Source organism: Hetaerina americana, unplaced genomic scaffold (genome assembly GCF_022747635.1).
Source record: "Hetaerina americana unplaced genomic scaffold, ioHetAmer1.1.p SCAF_10, whole genome shotgun sequence".
Classification (NCBI taxonomy): domain Eukaryota; kingdom Metazoa; phylum Arthropoda; class Insecta; order Odonata; family Calopterygidae; genus Hetaerina; species Hetaerina americana.
Window position 1 is genome coordinate 71,540,391 of NW_027286070.1, and position 22,194 is coordinate 71,562,584.

General features: G+C 36.6%; 1 protein-coding gene across 1 annotated transcript in view; it reads right to left on the minus strand.

Moving 5' to 3' along the window:
- The window catches only part of Ccz1 (vacuolar fusion protein CCZ1), a 39,264-nt gene extending 24,693 nt beyond the window's left edge, over positions 1 to 14,571 (minus strand). Inside the window, exons 1-5 of the mRNA XM_071598847.1 lie at positions 14,427 to 14,571; positions 14,248 to 14,348; positions 14,059 to 14,152; positions 9,188 to 9,457; positions 3,185 to 3,405 (exon numbers count right to left, since the gene is read on the minus strand). Of these exons, the coding sequence (XP_071454948.1) occupies positions 3,185 to 3,405; positions 9,188 to 9,457; positions 14,059 to 14,152; positions 14,248 to 14,348; positions 14,427 to 14,501 (761 nt within the window). The 5' untranslated portion in view covers positions 14,502 to 14,571. The remainder of the gene's footprint in view (positions 1 to 3,184; positions 3,406 to 9,187; positions 9,458 to 14,058; positions 14,153 to 14,247; positions 14,349 to 14,426) is intronic.
- Between the last annotated feature and the right edge of the window lie 7,623 nt (positions 14,572 to 22,194).

Genomic DNA, 22,194 nt, shown 5'->3' on the forward strand with positions numbered 1-22,194 from the left:
GGCAATGAAAGGCCATCTGATGCCACAGCTATTTTGGGCCGATCTGAAAATTAAACCTTTTTGTTTACCATTGAGAAATTTCACGAGCCTTGAAGAAGGGTTAAGTCCAAAACAGCATGTGATGCAAAGGTCGTGGGAAACTGTTGCACCATATTATGCATAGGCATTGCCCTGATAAGGCAGTGGCCATGCGCCAGAAATGTATTTAATGACAATCCTGAGTCACATTTTTACAAAATTTTGAAGTATTGGCGAAAAAAATGCCTCTAGGCAGCTTTCTAGTTAAAGGAATTAAGTAGATAGAATAACAATGTTATACAGGGTGCAGCACTTAAATCCGGCCAAGCATGCGTTTCCTCGAATGAGGTTTCCTCTCTGGGTTAGCCAAACCTTGCCCAGACTTCTCCGAAGCATTATACTCTGCCACAATATCGTAAACAGTTGATCTGGGGTACCACAAGAAGAATCCAACCATTTCGAACTACAACGCCCAGCACGAATACTTTCGATAATAGCGGCTCTTCAATTGTACTCTACACTTGTACGTAACATCTTAGCCATTTGGAGGCTATGAATGTTTACTAGAGCCTATAACTTTTAAGAAGGCCTCCAGTGGAACTATGATAGTATGTGCATATGTGGATGACTCCAGCAAAAGCTACTGTCATGGCATAGGAGTCCCTGAAATTTTTGTTAACACCTGACAAGAAAATCTGAGTCATGGGTTTATGTATATGACATTAAAATGAAAGAGCAATCTTCACAATGGATTGGTGAAACATCCCCCACCCCAAAAAAACTTCACCAGTTCCCTCGAATGTGAAGGTGATGTTTACTGTTTTTTTTCAATGCAAATGGGGTTGTGCATCACAAATATCTATTTAATGGCTAGACGGTCAACACGGAGAACTACCTGTGGGTTATGATACCGCTAAGAGAGAGAACCAGGCGAAAAAGCCCCAAATTAGGAGGAGGGACGAGTTGTTTTTTCACCTTGACAATTTGCCAGCTCATTTGTCCCTCAGAACTCAGGGGTTTTTAGCCAAAAACAAGACTGCTCTGCTTCCACACCCACCCGTCTCACCAGACCTGACCCCATGGGACTTTTTACTGTTCCCTGAACTGAAAACCCTGCTCAAAGGAAAAAGGGAAGCTACCATTCCAGAGAGAGAGAAATTCATCCGAGGAGCTTATGAGCATTGTGGAAGAAGCATTCCAGGACTGTTTCAAAAAGTTGAAACACCACTTGGATATGTGCATGCATAAGGGAGGAGACTTCTTTGAAGGTGACCCAGACCAATAAATGGTTAGAGAAGTATTTTTTTGTAATAAATAAAGTTTGGGAACTTTTTGAAGAGATCTCACAGTAAAGGACTTAGGGGAGATAAGGCATCGGGTATTGAAAATATAGCCCCAGAACTTTTTTTCTTCTTCATAAAAAAATTAGGAAATAAAGGGTCCAGCACAGCAATTCAAACTAATGCGATATGTTTATGGGAGGAGTTTATGAGAGGACCAATAGACTTAACGGACAATTCAATTGCATCTTTCCCAAAAAAGAAAACAAGCAAAAAAAAGTGAGAAATCAAAAAAAATCAGTCTGATCGATAACCTATGCATATCAGATTCTGACAAGAATAATCTAAGGAATGGCAAGGCAAGTGGATGAGCATCGGAATGAGGGCAGTGGAAGTGAGAACCAAATTGGATTTAGAAGAAGTTAAGGGGCAAGAAAAGATATTCCCTCCCTCAGACTCAATATAGAGGAGAGGATGCAGAAAGATCAACTCACTCATATCACAATCCTTGACCTGGACAAAGTCTCTAGCAATGTCAACTGGAATACGAGGCAACAAATCCTAAACGAAATCGGAATGAACTACTACTGCAGAACATAGATAAATGCCATATATAGAAAGCAGGCTGCAGTGATTAGATGTGATGAAAGCTGGAAAGAAGCTATAATAAAGGAAGGAGCATGGCAGAGTTTCTCACTATTGCCACTGATATTTAATATGTATGTTATGAGCAGTTAGTTTTCCAGATAAATGAAGAAGAATAAGAGATGGTGGACTAATTCATTGACAAAGGACGTCTATACTGTATTTTGCGGATGACATAGCTAAACTGGCAGAGAAGAAAGAAGGCCCAACCAGGACCCTAGTCATCTTTGAAAAAGGAGACAAAAAAGTGCAATTGCCAGATAAACAAGGCTAAAAATAAAGTAATGGTCTCTAGTCAAAGAAAGGAAGATAATCTCTAAGTAAGACTACAGAAGTACATGCTGGAACAAGTGAAAGAGTTTTACTATTTAGGCAGCAGGATCACTAGCGATGGAAGAAGCAAGTCGGGAAGAATGATGAAGGGTGCTTTTTCTCAGAAGAAATGACTACTAGCAGCAAATAGTACTCAAAGGGACATATTCAGGAAAACTTAAAGTCTCCTTTTCAATGGATGAAAGTGGTAGCAGAGAAAAGGAGATTGGAAGTGATGGAAATGAGGCAGTATTGAAGGATACCAAAAATAAAATGGATAGAGTCTCTAAAAATAAAAGACACAGTGCTTCAAAAGGTGGTTGAAGAGGGAAACTTATGGAGGACACTTACAAGAACAGGGCAATTGATTGGCTATAACCTGAGGCAAGAAAGCTAACTAAAGACCATAATTTGAGGTAAAAAGAGGATTAGAATTAAAGAGGGAGGCCATGAATAAATGTGAATGTGAAGCAGTGCGATGTCATTGCCTGTAACTATGATGCAATGCCATTGGCAGATTGGAACAGGATATATTGGAAAGCCACTACAACCCAATCCAAGGATTGATAACTCATAAATTCATATTAAAGAATAAAGCTAACCAATAATACGAGATTATTTAATAGAAAAATCATTATTACAACATAAAAGTTAGCGATAGAAGGATAGCATTTTCAAGTGCATTTTAAACTATTAGGGAAGGATATAACAAAGAGAAAGTTTCAAAGAGCAATCTTAAAAAACTAATATTGTGCATTGGTAAACCCTTCTGGCACCAAGCCCTTGACATCAAATGAATACGAACATATATGTAAATTACATTGCTTTCAGGGTACACACAACAACATAATTATGACAAAATATCCTCCCTTTCTGCCACAAAAAAATTGCAGCTAATTGCCTACAGCAGATAACTGCCATTGGCTCACCATAAGAGCTGGTCGTTGTACAGAAAAAGGGAAGCAAGTGGAGTTGTTGAGCTGGGGGACTGCTTTTCATATTTCTGTAACACCCAATCGACTTCCTCTTCTGCCCGCGAAAGGAAACACCGCACCCTCAGGAAAGACCGCCTGTCCAATGGCAGGAATGAGACTCCTTGGAATACTTCAAGTAAGTCAGCATGGTTCAGGTGAAGAGATTGGCTCAGGTACTGAAAAAAAGAGGAATCCAATCAACATAGCTTTATCATAAGCCTAAGAGTCGGTCTGCATTATCACATGCCCGTTTGAAAATATTTACCTCGCTTAAGAAATGTGGTGGCCATAAAAATCAAAGCAGAAAATGCAAGGACATTCCTTGATTTCCATAATAAAATTTGTCATTTTTCCACGCTGTTTTTCCAGCTATTTGTAATACAAGCTGAGCATAATAAAACATTGGCTTTTATAAATGACAGAGTAAATTCTAATTGAGAACCAATATCTGAATTAAAACAAGCAAAATCCCCCAAAAAAGAGAAAATAAATTAGGATAAACATTTGCACAATGAAAAAACATCGATACAACAAAGGTTTACTTTTTAAATTCCTCACCACTCTAAAAATGTCACCGAAAATAAAAATTTACAACTTTCTAACACAGAAATAATAAAATGTGCATTATAAATTATCAAGGCGAAAAACACATTTGAGTTGACTCTAACAGCTGAACAGAACTAGAAATACATTCAGTTGAACCATGATTACAGCTTCATGGCTTTCATGGATTCTAAAATCCATCTGATCACCAAATTGAGTTGTCTTGTAGCATACGTTAATATTTAACCATTTAATCCCTTCTTTTTTCCTAAAGATACCCCCCATTCATTTTGGCCATTTTTATCTCTCTTCCTTGCATAATTAGCTATTTTTTTGTTTTCTGACTCTCTTGAAATCACAGGGAGTGGATATAATTTCAAACTGGATGGATTGCAGCAAGTATCTTTGGCGCTGGAATGAAATCAAAGTGATCTTGAACCAATCTGTATGCCTAAGCATTTCAACTCATCCACCCACAACTCCTTTCTCCATGACCCAGGTGGAGACGGGCTTCATTTCAGCTTGAAAGAATGGCCATAAATTATTTTGAAGCATGCATGAAAATGACGATGTTTTCACTTGCTTTTGTTACCCTAAGCAGATCATCTTCATTGTCCACATGCTCTACTTCCCCAACCCTTCGATGACCACAGTCAAGAGGGAATTGCAGTGGAGCTCTTTCTAACACCAGTGCCGACCACAAAGAACATTGCACCCCTGTCCTGGATAGGACAGGGGTGCAATGTAATTTGCAAATGCAGTCTTTTGTTGACAGTATTCCTTTACAATTAGGCTGATTTCACCATTAAACATACCTGTACTGGAGGATTTGAGAGCTCATTGATTTATTTTTAATATGTGACAAATTCTTATGCTTGAGGAAATAGCAATTATTATTTAGGTATTTCCGGTAGGTTTTGGTGGGATACAGACTGAACACACCTATACTCCGTAGCCTTGCCTGACTCAATTCAAAACTTGAAACCCCACAATATAATAAACCCTTAATTAAATGAAGAATACAATGTATCTTTCCACTGTCCTTTATTCACGTACAACTAGTTTCAATGCTCAAGTGTCATCATCAAGTACAAATTAATCAAGTCACGGTCCGTTTATGTACCATTCATGAGGGAGAGGAGGGGTGGGTGAGAGAGGGGGGAGGAGGGGGGGGAAAGAAAGTGGGGTTGCGATGGGCATTGATGGGGTGGGGGGAGAGGGGTGTCAAGCTTCAGGAAAGGTGATTGGTTGGTTCACAGTGGGGTGGGGGGTTTGTCGGGTCTTTCTGTGAAGGAAAGGGGTATTCAAACAATAAATCATTAACCAAATGACCTGTTTTTAAATTCTTCCTGATTTCGAGCTCACTTGTCCATCCTCATTCCTCTTTCCATCTGGTATAAGAGTTCCGGGTTGAAATCACTCCCATGGTTTTCTTCCCATAGATGCATGGCAAAGTGTGATTGCTTGAGATCACAGTTCCTGAAACAGCGTTGGTGTTCCTCCGCCCATGTTTTTAATGATCTTCCCGTTTGACCTATATATAGCACCACAGTCCCCACAAGTTAACTTATAAACGCCACTTTTATTTTGTGTACATATTTTGTCTTTTCTGGTATTCAAGAATGATTTTCAGTTATTCTTATCGTAAAAAGCTTACATCAGATTGAAAGAGGAATGAGGATGGACAAGTGAGCTCGAAATCAGGAAGAATTTAAAAACAGGTCATTTGGTTAATGATTTATTGTTTGAATACCCCTTTCCTTCACAGAAAGACCCGACAAACCCCCCACCCCACTGTGAACCAACCAATCACCTTTCCTGATGCTTAACACCCCTCTCCCCCCTCTCTATCAACGCTGATCGCAACCCTACTTTCTTTCCCCTCCTTCTCCCCCCTCTCTCACCCACCCCTCCTCTCCCTCATGAATGGTATATAAAAGGACCGCGACTTGATTAATTTGTACCTGATGATGACACTTGAGCGTTGAAACTAGTTGTATGTGAATAAAGGATAGTGGAAAGATACTTTGTATTCTTCATTTAGTTAACATGAATTTCAATTAAGTTGAGGTGGGAACAATTGAATGCATAATAAACCCTTCTTCAATTCCACATATTTCCTTCCTTCTTTCATTCTGAGCCCAATATGCCTATCCTTCTCCTCCCACGCCTCATATCTTCCCCACTACAAGTCACAGTCTTCAACATCCCATAGCCAATAAAAATGTTCTTCATGATGGTATTTTTCCTGCCTTTCATGAATTCATACTTTTTACACCCATACTTATTTGGTCCAAAACACTTCCAAAATTCATTAACTGTCCCATCTGCTCTAGTTATTCCCCTCATATTTAATGTTTAACTTAGCCTTCCTGTTTCTCAAAAAACCTTATAATATTTGTTTTGTTTAAAATGATTCTCATCTCATTTCTATCACACTGATTTTCAAATGCGCTAGGCAGTGATTGTAACTCCTTCGCTGACTGAAGCTAGATCTCTCACAAACGTGTTTTTATGAACTCCTAATATCATGTGAAATGCAGTTTCAATCTACTGTTGGAGAGAGCTTTCCAACAGTAGATTAAAATACTATTTTTCTCTGGTGCTCACATCTGAAATACACATATTCACCTTCCTACCAAGTTATCCCCATTTGTGTCGACTTCTAACAGACTTTTCAACTAATTATACATAATCTCAATTGTTTTTCATTTCATTTCAACCTATTTAAAGAGACACAAATGAATATTAAAATGAAATTGTGTTTAAAAAAAGTAAGTTGTTAAGTTGTGGCATTTTGGTTGGTTTAAAAAATGCTTCGGCCACAGATAAAACATTTTGAATGGTTTAAATTGCCGCCCAGACAGATGCTTGTCATTTTGAATATTTCATTAACATACTACCTTGATCAAAAATTTCCCGGAATTTATTCAGAAAATTAAAAATACAAGTTTATTCATCTAAATCTATATTGTCCCCTTCAAAGTAATCCCCATCGACTGCAACACACTTATGCCAGCGCTTGATCCAATCCTCGAAACATTTTTTATATTCGGTTTTCGGTATGTCCATCAGTGCTTCCTGCGATTTTTCCATTACTTCCTCTCGGCTGCTAAAACGCGTTCCCCGTAATGGTTTTTTAACTCAATTGAACAGAAAGAAGTCACAGGGAGCCAAATCAGGTGAATTCGGTGGCTGTTGGATGGTATTTGTTGCATTTTTCGTCAAAAAATTACGAATAATGATAGCACTGTGCGACGGTGCGTTATCATGGTGCAAAATCCACGAGTTTTCTGCCCACATTTCTGGTCTCTTTCGGCGAATTGCTTCACGCAAACGTCTCATAACGCCCAAATAATACTCTTTGTTTACTGTCTGGCCTTCTGGCAAAAATTCATGATGCACTACACCGTTGTAATCCATGAGCATTGCCTTCTTTTTTGACTGAAAACGACGTGGTTTTTTTGGTCTCGGCTCATTTGGTGAACGCCATTCACTTGCCTGATGTCTGGATTGCGTGTCGTACTCATAAACCCACGTCTCGTCTCCAGTAATGATCCTTTTGATGAATGTGGGATCGGATTCAGCCTCGCAAATCATGTCTTTTGCGACGTCAACACGGTCTCTTTTTTGCATGAAATTGAGGTCTTTTGGCACCAACTTTGCTGCTACACGACGGAAACCCAAATCATTAACCACAATGTCTTGGGCGGATCCATAGGCAATGTTCAAGTCCTCCGCTATTTCTCTGATGGTTAATTTGCGGTTATTGACCAACATTTCTTTTACTTTATCAATTTTTTCACCGACTTTCGATGTCGATGGTCTGCCACTGCGTTCATCATCTTCGATTGACTCACGACCACTTCTGAACTGCTCATGCCACTGGTAAACGACCGTTTTTTTTAGAGAATCGTTGCCGAAACACTTTTCCAACATTTCCAATGTCCGTGCGCCACTAAATCCGTTTTTTACGCAAAATTTAATACAAGTTTGTTGTTGCAAATTTAAATCCATTTCTGAAATTGTAAAAAATCGCCAACACACACAGAGATAGATGTACTCTTGGCTACGTAACTTTTGCAAATGTCAAGTTATGACACTAAGATTTAAAGGGAATATCAACAACAGATGTACCAATTTAACAAAAAAACAGAACTCAAATCGGAACGATGGGAGCGCCACACGGTGGTTATTTCGGGAACTTTTTGATCAAGGTAGTACACCTTGAAAACCAATTGTAATTAACCATTACAAAATAGTTCAACAAAAATTAAGGGCCTGGGTATAAAATGTGATAAAAAAGCATTTATCATCTCAGTGGGACATTAAGACCTTATGATAATTCCATGTACCAAATTAATGTAAATTAATGACTCTTACGCCATCAATTCATATGAATAGTTGTCTGGGAAAAAAATTAAGAAACTCCAAGGGCTATGATTATTCATGATTCATAAATTGTAAATGTCCTTTCTTCACTTCTGACTCTATCAGCAGAGCAATGAATTTTATTCTAGTGTTCGAGAATTATAAGTAACTATTTAAGTTCAAGTACACACCAACTTAAGAAATCAACGATAACCATTGGAATTCTGCAGAGCAATGAAGGGGCAATTGAAATGCTTGATAAAACACTGCAATTGCATTCTTTTCATAATGATTTAATCCTCCTTCATGCCCACATATTGATAAAATATCTTCCATAGCGATTGGTTTAGAAAAGCAAAGTGCATTGCAAATGCATAACTGAATATAATAATGCTCTGAACCCATACGCTACTTTAATGTACACTCAAACACACATGTCACATGTCTTTTTTACACCATGTCACCAGGTGGTTAAGTCATTGTGCTTTAAAAAGAAAATATCTGAACACATATTCCTGTTATAATAATGGACATTTTTGTCGAATATAATATTTTTCATTCTTCCATCTCTTTGAGCACTGAAATGCTTTTAAAATAATTGCTCATGGCATTTTTTTTAGAAAATAAACAATAAATGAAAGGATGGCACCATAAGAGCAATGTAATTCAGAGTGAAAAGAGGGAACTCCTAAGCATAAATTACTTCAATTAAATGATGGGTTGCATAATTAAAATTTCACGACTTGAGAAAGAGGGAGAGCATAATCTAAATTATAATCACTATAATAGCGGCTAGTTCACGAAAGCTGAAACAGTACGGGTGTCCCCTAAACACAGTGGTTGACGTGAAAGTCTGCCCATAGCAATGACTATTGGGGCAAATGCATGAGGGGAACAGGAAAGAGAAGGAAATAAAGGGGTCATGGGATATTTGATAGGCAATGAAATCCCAGGGTCAGAATATGAGAGTTCACAAGGAGCAGGATTTTCCCAACACCCATTTCACGTGAAGGAGACCGAATTTAAAAAGTTCACAGAACTTACCGAAGAGAAAAAGTGCTCCAAGCGATTTCTCAGCAGATAGTAGTGATCGTCCACATCTCCCGCAGCTTTACTCAGGAATTTGACCTGACCCTTTTCAACCAGTGACACAAATGACCCCGAGAAGAGCCTGAATGTCCTGTAGGCATGACGAAGGATGCCCAAATACACCCGGTCCTGCACTTCCTCTTCTCCCCGCACCAAAGTTGGTACTTTGTCATTGCTCTGTTGATTGTTCACTGGGGTGCGTGTTACGCAGGGGAGGCTGACAGTCTGCAGGAGACAAACAATGACACTCATTAAAACGACAATAATTATAATTAGTATTCTAATAGTTATGGTAGGTTTTGGATAGACGGGCCATTAAACACTACAATGCAATGTGCAACGAGGTGAACATCTGCTACAGCTATTTAAATATTGAGGATAAAACCTTATTTGATGCTCTGGAGAAGAATTGACCGGTAGCCACACCATAAGGGAGATACCATTTAGACATGACAACACCTCAAGTCTTAAACTGCAAAACAGAATTAAAATGCTAGTTATTTCCTTAATACACTTTCATTACGAAAATAAGTAAAAATTAGCTATGCATTTACTTTTGGTTAATAAGTCTAACTTCAAAGAATAAAACACAATTGACTTTGTAAAGACTGGGTATAATAAAAGAAAATAAAAAACCAGACATTGTGAGTAAATTAAGTACTGAACCAGGCAATTGCTTAATTGTAAGAGACACTGGGTACCAAAACTATTTCAAAGTTTTAAGATATATGTGTATCACTATTCTAAGGAAGAGTACATAATAATTATCATTCTGCACTTTTCCAGCGTGCTATTAATCGAAGAATAACTTTATTGTCGATGGATTTGATGCCACATACCCTGGTTTTATGCTCACCGAGGAAAGGCGTTTAATGCAGCATCATTGACATCCACACTTCACCAAAAGGTATTCATTTAAGATTCAAGATTTGACCCCAGATTTATTCACATTTATCATCCATAATGATTTTACTATTCATCCTATTTAAAAATTTACATGAAGAATTCGACAATTAAAAAAAAAATTAAAATATGAGCAGATAAACAAAATATACAATGGTTAATGCAATTTAGTATGATTAAGATGATAAGAGTAACAATGCCATATACATTACTAGTAGGAATGTCACATTTCAGGGATATGATTGACCGCTAACATCTTTCAAAAAAAGTAGGAAGTCCTATACCAGTCTCGTTTCGTCCATTGGAGGTCTTCACCAGGTTCTAGGGGAAGAGGTGCCAGTCATTTTTCCTTTGTGTTAATTAATTTTGGATAGTATAATTTTTATTATGGGAGTGAACTACTGTTTCCTCAGCTTAGTGCTATTGTACACACAATGCATATGCATTGCAGTGTCAAATAAAGACTGACAGGGAGAGGAAATGTTTTTACAAGAATTCTGACAGCTCTTTTCTGTACTTTGAAGATCCTTAGAACATGATCAGAGGAACTCCAAATGCAGTATTTGATGTTCACAAGTCACATTACTGTCACAAAATATAAAAACAAAAAAATGTACACATATTTTATTTGAAAACAAAGTATTAGCCACAAGGAAGCAGAAGGACAATACCTCATTTTTTGGAATTTGTGTCGGTTTCTTGTGTTGTGTGATAGTACCAATGTTTTAGATTTTACTGTCTATCCTTAAGTTATGCTGTTATTGGATTCTGCCTCAGTTTATTCCATCCCTTACTTGACTATCCAGGCAGGTTAGAGTATTAGCCCAATACAAGAAATGAGGCATTTTTCTCACAGAAATTCACCACATAAATGAAATAGATAAGGGCTCTTTGTTTTGTGTGATACCTTCTATTCTTTCGATTTCACTGTCCAAAATCCTTTTTTATGGAAACTCTCATGTTTTATGGCTCTCAAACTCTGCCTAAGTTCTTTCCTGTCTAGAATTTTGTTGCTTTGATTTGCACAGCCTATTTTGCAGAAAAAATTGGCAATGACTTCAAGTACAAGCTGACACAATGCCATGCATTATATCAAGAACTTTCATTTCGTTGCCTGCTTTATCTTAAGATCAGACTCTCGTAGTTGACTCAATTACTACTGCAATATGAGATTTTTACAATTTGCTTCACCAATTTCATTTTCTTGGGGTCCAGTTGGAGAAATTCAAGCCTCTTTCAGTTCAGAACCTTTTAGAGGACCAGAGATCTCCCAACAGGAAGAAAAAGGTTTGATTTCTTCCCCATATTGAGTTTGCACATGAAGCAATCCACCCAAATGGACCACTAGCCAATGAAAAAATGCTCAATTGTAATTGGACAATTCAAGTGCAGTGCTAGTGGGTGACAAACAAAAGAGAGTGAAAATAAAACACAGTTCACTTTCGACTTTTGCTTTAGATAGACTTTTGAGCATTCATTGTTGGAATTTTTGAATCCATATATTCTGTTATTACTAAAGAATCAATGATCAAATTGAATGTAAAACTTAAAAAAAGTTCAGTTTGAAGTCTTATTAAAGTCCGTTTATTCTATGCCTGATTGCAGCGTCAAAAACATGTAACAAAAATTGAATTCTATTAACTCTTGCGTATTTCCATTCATGCTTCTTTGTAATCTAAAAATTTCAGGATGGATATAAATAAGTGCTAAACGGTATAAACCCATGGAAGGATACTGGTACTCCAGCACCCAAGTGTGTTATTAATAAAAGATTTCAGACAGATTATCCTTTGTGTAAAATCAGGATGGTCTTACACCTATAAATCCATCATTTGCCATCAGAATTCATCTTGATCTTTTAATGTAATGGCATTTTCTGCTGCCTTTTCCTTCTGACTGGCCCAATATTTATACTTTTTTTAAAGATGAGCACATCTTTCTTAACAACTTCTGTTTGTACATTTTTATACACCACCACAAAATATTGCTTGAAGATAGGCAAAGAGACCACCAGAATAAAAAGTCCACCATGAGATTTGATGGAGAAAGAAAGGGAGCTGAATAATGCCAGCTACTTTTGATACAGGGACTGTTTTCTGCTACTTGATGCATGAAGATTATGTTCTAGAACAAGGTGCTTCCTGGGAGAGAAAAACATGTGCACCAAAAAACGTTTAAAAGTGCATTTTAAATGGTAGATTATGACATTCCCATAATGACAATTTTATTTGGGCTAAAAAAAACATCTTAGGCAAGAGAACAAATTAATTGGTAAAATTATAAATGGGTTTTGCTGTATTGACAAATATTTTCCAAGAATAAACGCTTGAATTTGAAGTTGATAAGTTTTAAAACATTAACATAGAATGAGCATATCAGCATGATGAAATTTTTATGATTGCAATATAGGACATCACAAGTTTGATTCATTTGTGTTTAAACTCAAACACAACATTACATAGTACTACAAAAGGAAATTAAATTGAGAGAAAATATTTCACAACTGAAAGAAAAAACTACGCATGTGGTGATTCATTCATTCTGCCACATATTGGGGGTGAAAATGGGAAATGACAATATAAAATGAGGTATATAGCTAAGACAATTTGTTCTCTCAAAAGGTTGATGCCACCAATAATGGCAATATGCTGCAAAATCTTCCTCCAAATAATTTAAATTTTAAATGGAATTTTGTCACTCCATTTGATACTATATCGACTGTTAAGTGCAATCTATTAAATGCGCTCCAAGCTATTCACTCTCTTGCCAATATACCATCATATACCATCACATGTTTCCTGCAAACCTTTTTTTATTAGGTATGGAATCATGACTGTATTTGGTTTATATATCTTTAAGGCTCTGATTCATGTGAAAGTTAATCTAGAAACTTACCAATTAAGATCTCACAACCAGATCTACTTCACAAGAGATTAAGCAAATCTAAATACTACTTATGGTAGATTGTTATCAACTTATAACACATTTCATAGCATGGACATATGGCTGTACACTGTATCTGGATACTCAGTTGAAATCAGACGGTATCCAGAGTTTCAATAATAGGGATTTATACCTGGTTACTAGCTCACCCACTTTACTCATTGGATGAATTCTTTTGTGAAAATCTTCATCGCATATAAGAACTTATGTTTATATGTTAAATAATATTTATATTGATGACATTTAATATGGTTGTACCATTTTTCAAAATGAATTAAGTATTATTATCATTATATATCTTTCATACAACCATGAGGGAGCGAGGTATAGAGAGAATTGAACAAATATAGGCGCACTTCAGGAAGATTTTTTGTAAATTTATTCTTAAATTAGATGCAAAATAAAACTTCAAGTCGTCCGTTCAACATTTAAACATTATCAATAAGGGGACTTTTAACGCAAATTCTTGACGTGAGGTCTCTGACATAAATGATTTGTGTTCATGGCAACACGAGAATTTTTAGTGCTCCGTACAGCTTATTTAGAGAGAATTTGCCGAATTACCTGTCGATGCTCGGCTTCGACAGGTAGTGAAACAATCCAAAACAAATAAACAACATTTCAACAGCGCGTTTTCCAAGACTGTCCTGGGTTCGAATTTGAGAAAGATTAGATACACGACCCATACCTACTAAGCACGTCAACCACTTTCTCACCATATGTTAAAATAGTAAATGGAATACATGAAGCATAAAAACAATCCATTTCCAAAAGAAGGCTAACAGCTAAAAGAAATGTCTGTTGTGGGATTTGCTGAGGGCTGTAATGTTGAAAGATATGACGTGCGATATTTTAAGGCTAAAACACAAGTTCGCATCCATAGAAAACTTCCGTTTTAACTTCAACCATTGCTGACGAAATTCGCCTGTCACTACTCGCCAAACATAAATTGTCATCGTATTATTTAAAGAATGTGTTACCATTACAATCCAATATCCCTTTTCTGGATTAAGGTACAGCTGTCTAGTTTTCTGAGTATGAAGGGCTTCACATGGTTGACCAGGATTAAATGTCCTGAAAAATTGACAAATTAATTTAAACATACTAGGCTGCAAATACTATTTGATCATAGCATACAGAAGTCCATGCACAAAAGATTAGACACTCACTCTGAAAATTTAATGATTGCCTCACTTAGACCAACATTTTTCATTTGGGTATCCAGGTCTACTTCTGAAGGATAGTAAAACAATATCTTCTTTTCTTCATCCTAAATCGAAAATTCCACACAATTACTACCCGAGACGTTCATTCAGCTAATACATAAACAAATGTTTACCAGACAGACCTCTCCTTCATTGTGGCCCAAGCTTGTGTTGACAACATAAAAGTTAATTAATCGGATTTCGGCATCGGATGACATTTTCCATTTTTAAAGAACTTATCAGTGGGCCAAATACTATTTCCGTGGTTGGCGCAGCGCGTATATCAATTGAACTACGTGAATTTAGCCCAACCTAATGCCAGCCCAGGACAAGTAGATCGCAACGCCAATGAGGGAAATGAAAATTCCAAAAAACAAGAGTTCACGGTCGGATATCCCACGCTTCAAACGACATATTTATTATTTTTATTTATTTGTTGCGGGGAAATATTTCCTCTTAACACATTTGAATGAAAGGTAGATATATTTGTATTTTGTAGGCCGCGGTAGTCGAGGGGGTAGAGCGTTGGTCTACTAGGGTTCGAACCCGGGTTCGATTCCCGGTCAAGGCACTCTGGGCACTTGCAGCTCACCCAAGCTGCGTGATTTTTCGGGTACCAGATCTTCCTGGGAAACCATAACCGGCACAGGGGAAGGAGCTGGCCCCCCTTCCACGATGTGTGAATTTCACACGCCGTATAGGGCTTTGTACTGGGTGAACCATCACCTATCAAACCGACTTTGGGTTGATTACTGTGTTTTTGTTTTTTTTTAATTATAATATTCTGTGTATATATCTGTGTATCGCTTCCATATTGGTGCATTTGAACATTTCTGCAGGAAACTGTAGCTAGTGTTATCCCTATTCTTGACTCTGAAAGCCAATATTATAATTTGTGGAGATCTCAACATTGACGTAACACTAAAAACTAGCGACTGTCAGGTTCTTGAAAATCTTTTGCTTTCATATAATTTATACTGGGTAAACAAACAGCCTACTCGATTGTCTGCCTGCCTAGATAATGTAATTACCAATTATGTTCCTGAACTGTACAGTATAAGTGTTATTGACCATCTACTATCTGACCATCAAGGTATAAGCTTCACTTTTAATGCTCAAATAACCCAAAATATATTTTCAAATGGAGGTAAAACCATTATCATGTGGCCCATAAGAAGAGGTGGTTAAGAGAATTTCCAACTGCTTCTATCTTGTATTAATTGGCATGGTATTTGCACAGACTCTGTGGAGCAAATGTGTTTTTCAAGTTTTTTAGGTCATTTCGTAGACATTTTTGAACTGCTTTCCTAAAAAAATACTAAACCCCATGCCCACTAATAATAAAAATAATCTCTGGTATACTGGGGAATTATTAACTCTTAGAAATGATTTACTTAGTTACTATCACTCTTACAAAACCAGTAGAAGCCTGCATGACAAATAGGCTTACTTGAAATACAAAAGAGATTATTATAATTCAGTTAGGTGTGCGAAAAGTAAAGCTTATAAGGATTTTATATTGACTGCAAAAAATAAACAAAAGACAACATGGAGAGTAATCAATGAAGAAGTTGGTCATGGTAATGGAAAAGAAAATCTTCCTTTAACCCCAAATGCTGTAAATAATTGTTTCTTTAAAGCTGTTGAAAACAATTTTTTCTCTCAAAACGTTGATGCTCCCAATATTGGCAATTTGCTGCAAAATCTTCCTCCAAATAATTTTAATTTTAAATGGAATTTCATTACTTCACTTGATATTATATCAACTGTTAAAAAATTTAAAAAATCCAACTGTAAGGGTATTTATGGTCTGTCTTATTCCCTAATAAAGGACATTATTGTGTTCATTGCAGAATCATTAGCAATGCTAGTCAACTTTTGTTTTGAGACAGGAGATTTTCCAACAGCTCTAAAATATTCCAAAAGAGAACCTGTCTATAAGAAAGGTGATAAAGATGATTTAGCTAACTATCATCCCATTTCCATTGTCCCAGTTTTCGGTAAAATTTTTTAAGCTATTATGAAAGATCTAATATGTAATTTTTTTGAGTCAAATAATCTCTTTTCCAAATCAAAGTATGGCTTTCGATCTGGGAAATTTACAATTTTGGCAATAAAGTCCATAACTAATTATGTAATTAATGCATTTGAAGAGGAGACAGTCTCTGTAACATTATGAGATCTTAGTAAGGCTTTTGACTGTGTTAATCATTCAATATTACTTGATGAAGCTAGAATATTATGGTATTAAGGAAATTGCACTGAAACTAATGAAGTCATATTTGGATGATCGCCACCAATTGGTTGAACTTGATGGCTGTCGATCTACAGCTCTTAAAGTAAAATGTGGTGTACCACAGGGCTCTGTGCTTGGCCCAATACTTTTCATCATCATGAATAATGATTTGCCCTGTCATATGAAACCTACATCTGTTTTATATGCTGATGACACTACTTTTGTGCAAAAATGTGAACCTCTAGAAGATGCAAAGGTACAATCTTGCGCTATTCAAAGACAGGCTAAGAAATTGTTTGATGTTAATCATTTAAATTTAAATACTAACAAAACTCAGCATATTGTGTTCAGTCTTAAATCAAAAATAACTGATGCTGAAACTACTAAAATATTAGAAATTTATATTGATACAAAACTTAACTGGGAGACTCACATCAGTCAGACCTATAATAAACTGAGTAAAGATGTTTATTTGTTAAGAAAGCTCAAGTTTCTCATTTCCAATGAGTATCGTTTAACGCTTTACCATGCCTTCTTTCAATGTCATTTGAACTATGGTGTTGAGTTATGGGGTCATTCCCCACATGTTAAACAAAGTTTGCTACTGCAAAAGAGAGCTATTTGCTCTCTTGCTAATATACCACCACATGATTCCTGCAAACCTTTTTTTATTAGGTATGGAATCATGCCAGCATTTAGTTTATATATCCTTAAGGCTCTGATTCATGTGAATGTTAATCTAGAAACTTACCAATTAAGATATAGCATCCATAACTACTCCACAAGAGGTAAATCAAATCTAAATACTACTTATTGTAGCTTGTTATCAACTTATAACACATTTCATAATATGGACATACGACTGTATAACTATCTGCCTACTCAGTTGAAATCAGACTGTATCCAGAGTTTCAAGAATAGGGTATACATATACCTGGTTACTTGCTCACCCAATTTACTCATCGGATGAATTCTTTTGTGGCAATCTTCATCACATATAAGAACTTATGTTTGTATGTTAAATAATATTTATATTGATGACATTTAATATGGTTGTACCATTTTTCAAAATGAATAAAGTATTATTATTATTAATACGATGTAGTTAAAAGCTAAGTAATGCGAGGTAGTTATAATTACCTACAAAAAAGGAATAAAATATCAGTGAAAAATAAATTAGGAAAACACAAGAATAGCAGTATAACTTCCAATGCACTTTTGTATGCAATTTTGTTTCAAAAATACATCGAAAATAGTATATAAGAATATAGAAAAACAACATCATTCTGAATAGGGTCAATTAGTTTTAATCATGCTTTATGGCATTCTTGAATTGTGAAATAGAGAATGAAAAAATGCTTACACTTGTTATGATCGGTTATATTCTCCAGTGATTTTAAATAAGGACATGAAAATTCAAAATTTTGGACAATTGAAGAGATGTTAAAAAATTTAGCCTTGAACATACCTTTGGGTGTCTACTGGGAATAAACCAAGTTGAGTTATGATAATATCATAACTATAATCAAAAGCAGAAGCCAAACGTACACATTACCGTATGGATAGGCCACACAGTGGGGAGGGACAATGCTGAAAAATGGGCCTGGCAAGAAATCAAAACGGATCTAAAACAACTCATGCCAGGAAAGTCTTTAGCAACATGAGAAATGACACCCAAAATCCTGTAAGCTCTCATAACCATGGGGTGAATATGTACTTTAAAATTTTAATTGCTGCGAGATGTTATACTCAAGTCAGAACATGTTTCTACTCTATTTAACAGGGTTTTACTCAAAGTGTGATCACACAGAATCGGCATCCCTTTACGATTATGTCATTATAGTGCAGTTTTCAATGTTTAGATTTTGAGATATTTATTAATGGGAAAAGCACTTTTACACAAAGAAAGGCATATTAACAAACAGGTACCAATTACATAAAGTTACTTGCTCGTTATTGAGAATTAAAATATAATTTAGAATTAAAGAAGAATTCTGTCTTGCAATGCATGAAAGACATTTACAGATGATGTTAAGGTACGAAAACATTTCTAGTTACATTAATTAGTGTAGGCAAAATATCATTAATATTCTAAATTACAAAATAATATTAGAAATATAGTGTTTATTACAGACCAGATGACGGTACAAAATGATAAGTGTTAGCAGTAGTTAGTAACTAGACCTTGTGTCATCGATTGAGAACACTTTCCGAATGGGCATTGGGAACAACTTACTGACATGTACAGATATCAACACGGCAATAATCAGCATTCTAATATTCTTTTGATATTTTTAATAAAATTTTTTAAGGGATCTTAGTGAAATAGAAAGTAGGTCAATATGGTCACAACTGTTGGCATCTCTCATAATCTGGCTTATAGGCAAGTATTAATTGAAATTTAATGCATGATATCTAATTTCAATTAGTGCTTCATACCTTGTGCTTTGTGTAGGTACTTGGAAAGATATGGCCCTTAAGAGTTCTAAGGAATCAATCTTGTTATAAAGTCATTTATAAAGAAAAGTTATGTTATTAGTTTTTCTACATTTATGCAAGGAGGGAAGATTTAGTAGAGGCAACATTTCATGATAACTATAAAGATCTTTGTGAAGATTGAATATGATTTAAATTTTGCGCAGAAATTTTCTTTGAACACATTTGATTGTATGAATATGGAGTTCAGTTTCTGCAGTATCGGAAGAGAAATTTGTAGATAGAAACATTTAACTTTAAAAGCATTAATTTTTACTACACCTTCTCTGTTGGTCAAATAACTTTCCATCCAGTCAAATAACGTACTATTCATTCCTAATGTGTCCAACTTTCTACGAAGAAGCCCATACAATTCATTCAACACTATTTTTCAAGCCTCCCTAAATAACATTCCAATTCAAAATTACCACAAGAAGGGTCTATCACATTAAAAATATTAAAATTATCAGCATACATACAGCAGGTGATTCGTGGGGTAAATCCATTCATCAATAATTCATTTTAATAGATAAAAACAAACAATGGATCAAGATATGATGCCAACTATATGTCACCAAACCAGAAAATTCAAAATAAAATTTACTTGTTTTGAAGATATTTAACCCTAAAATCCAAAAGTACTCCCCAAATTATTCTCAGATGTAAAATGATAGGTCATGTTTATTCATGCATGACACATTTTATGGAAGACAAACACTCATGACAAAAATGACCCATAATCAATTACACAAGTGTAAAAACTTAAACTTAATATACCTGTACTTGTATAAAAATAACATTTATAAAGTTATATGACTTACAGAGGTTGCAAGTTAAAAAAAAACAATACAGGCAATGAATTACAAATATACAGGCTGCGTTCCGAAAGTGTTGCAATTATTTTATTTTATAAGTAATTTATTGAACATATTTGCACAAACAATTAAAATTCTTCAAAGTACTGTCCATGGGCTTATACACATTTTTCCAGGCGACTCTGCCATGACCGGTACGCATTCTGGAAGGCGTCTTCGGGGACTTCACGCAAGGTCTTCGTCACGGCTGATAGGATCTCTTCTATGGACGAAAAACGGGCTCCTTTCAAGGGGCTACCTTGATCCGGGGGAACAAAAAGAAGTTTACTGGGGTGAATTCCGGACTACAGGGGGGGCAGCTTTGGCACCTTGTGCTTGGCCAGTAACTCGCGGACTCGTTGCTCGTTGTGGCAAATCGCGTTGTCGTGATGGAGTTGCCAGGTAGCGGAGATGTCTTGGCTCGTGCTGACGACTCTATTTCGGAGTCTTTCCGGCACATTCACGTAGTAGGCTGCATTAGTTGTCTATCCTTGAGGATAAAAACTCCTTATGGACCACTTCTTTACGATCGAAAAACACAATGAGCATTGTTTTCACTTTTGATTTGATCATTCTCACCCTCTTGGGCTTGGGAGACTGGTCGGTGTGCCGCTCAGAGCTTTGGCGTTTTGTTTCTGGGTCGTATTAAAAAAAACCTAGGTTTCATCACCAGTGATGACATTGACCAAGTACTCGTAATCAGGTTCATGTTCAATGCATTGCAAAAGTTCACTTGAAATGTCCGCTCTGTTGGTCTTGTGGTCGTACGACAACACCTGGGGCACGAGCTTGGCGCAAAATTTCCTCATCGCTAAATCATCGCAATCTTCTACGACAGTAGAAAACAAGTTCAGCCCATTGACAACCATCTTGATACTCACTCGACGGTTAGAGTCCAACAGTTGTTGAACACGAGCAACATTATTAATCGGTTTTGCTGGTTGACGGCCGTCCAGAGCCTTTTACATCGTGAACCTCTTCTCGGCCCTTTACCTTAAAGGCCTTTCACCGCCTCGAAAATTTTGAATAGGACAGAGCTGAGTCCCCATAAACCTCACGAATCAATTTGTTGGTCTCCTCAAGAGATTTTTTTCAGTTTAGCAAAAAACTTAGTAATCGCGTAACGTTGCTCGATCATCCATTCCATTTTTTTCGCGACACGGTCGGCGCGCAGAGGTTTCAATAACTGATGTCCTGCCGCTTTAATTGCTTGGAGAGCACTGAGACCGCTGTTACGGCAATGCTTAACGTCCCTCCACCAATAGGAGCGGCACGGGAAATTTAATGGCACTACTTTTGGAACTCACCCTGTTTTTTTATCACTATTAGTTTTAAATGCATTGAAGGATATTTTTCAGTAAAGCATCTGATTGCTGACACTTCGCTCATATTTTTTTAAAATAACACCCTTTATATGCACAATAACTGAAAAAGGTGACTTAATGTGGGAGACTGAATACTTGTATTTTTATATGACATGCTCAAACGTTTCACTATGCAAGAAAATAAACCTGAAGTTTCATGTAAATTAATGTTTAACCAAAATTGTTAAGGTTTACTTCATAATGTAAATATTCCGATTAATCCTAGAACTGTGCTGGTGGGATCAATAATAATTGCGCCTGGTAGGGTCGCCCAAGAGACCAGATAGGTCAAAAATAGGAGCCAGACGGGTAGTCCACGCAGTATCTGTTTCTCAGTGAGACGGCTGCAAAGGCATCTGACACTAGTGGGGAAGGCTATTGAGTGACAGTGTCACGCTAAACACACTATTGAGGAAGACCACCCTCAATCATTAATCCTATTAATTTTATGATGGACAGCATTGAGAAAAAGAGTCCTGTCAACCTCAGGACTCGGCCCAATCGGCTGTATGTTGTGTCTGGCGAGGCGAGGCTGCCACCATTGTCGTCATTGCACGAAAGCCTTGCAAAGCAAAACAAACAGCAGCAGCATCACCGAAGGCTCAGGAGAACACTGATTAGTTAGAATAGGAATTTGAAATGTCAGCACAATTTTGAGGACAGGAAAATTCGAGAATATAATTCTAGAGACGGAAAGAGGAAATATAGATATTTTAGGCCTATGCGAGGTGAGATGGAAGGATAGCGGGGATTACTGGAGTGATAACTATAGAATAATATACAGCGGCGGGGACGAGAGCCAACTAGAGCTCGCCGCTAAAATTAAATAAAGAGGTAGGAATAAGCGTAGCCAACAAAGAACAAGCAACGTAAAAATATTACTTGTAGAGGTAAAAGCAGAATCGACGAAATTGGTCTAGTATGTACATGCCACCAAGGTGATGTGGAATTGGAATGCGATAGTTAGGCGAAGGTGATGAGG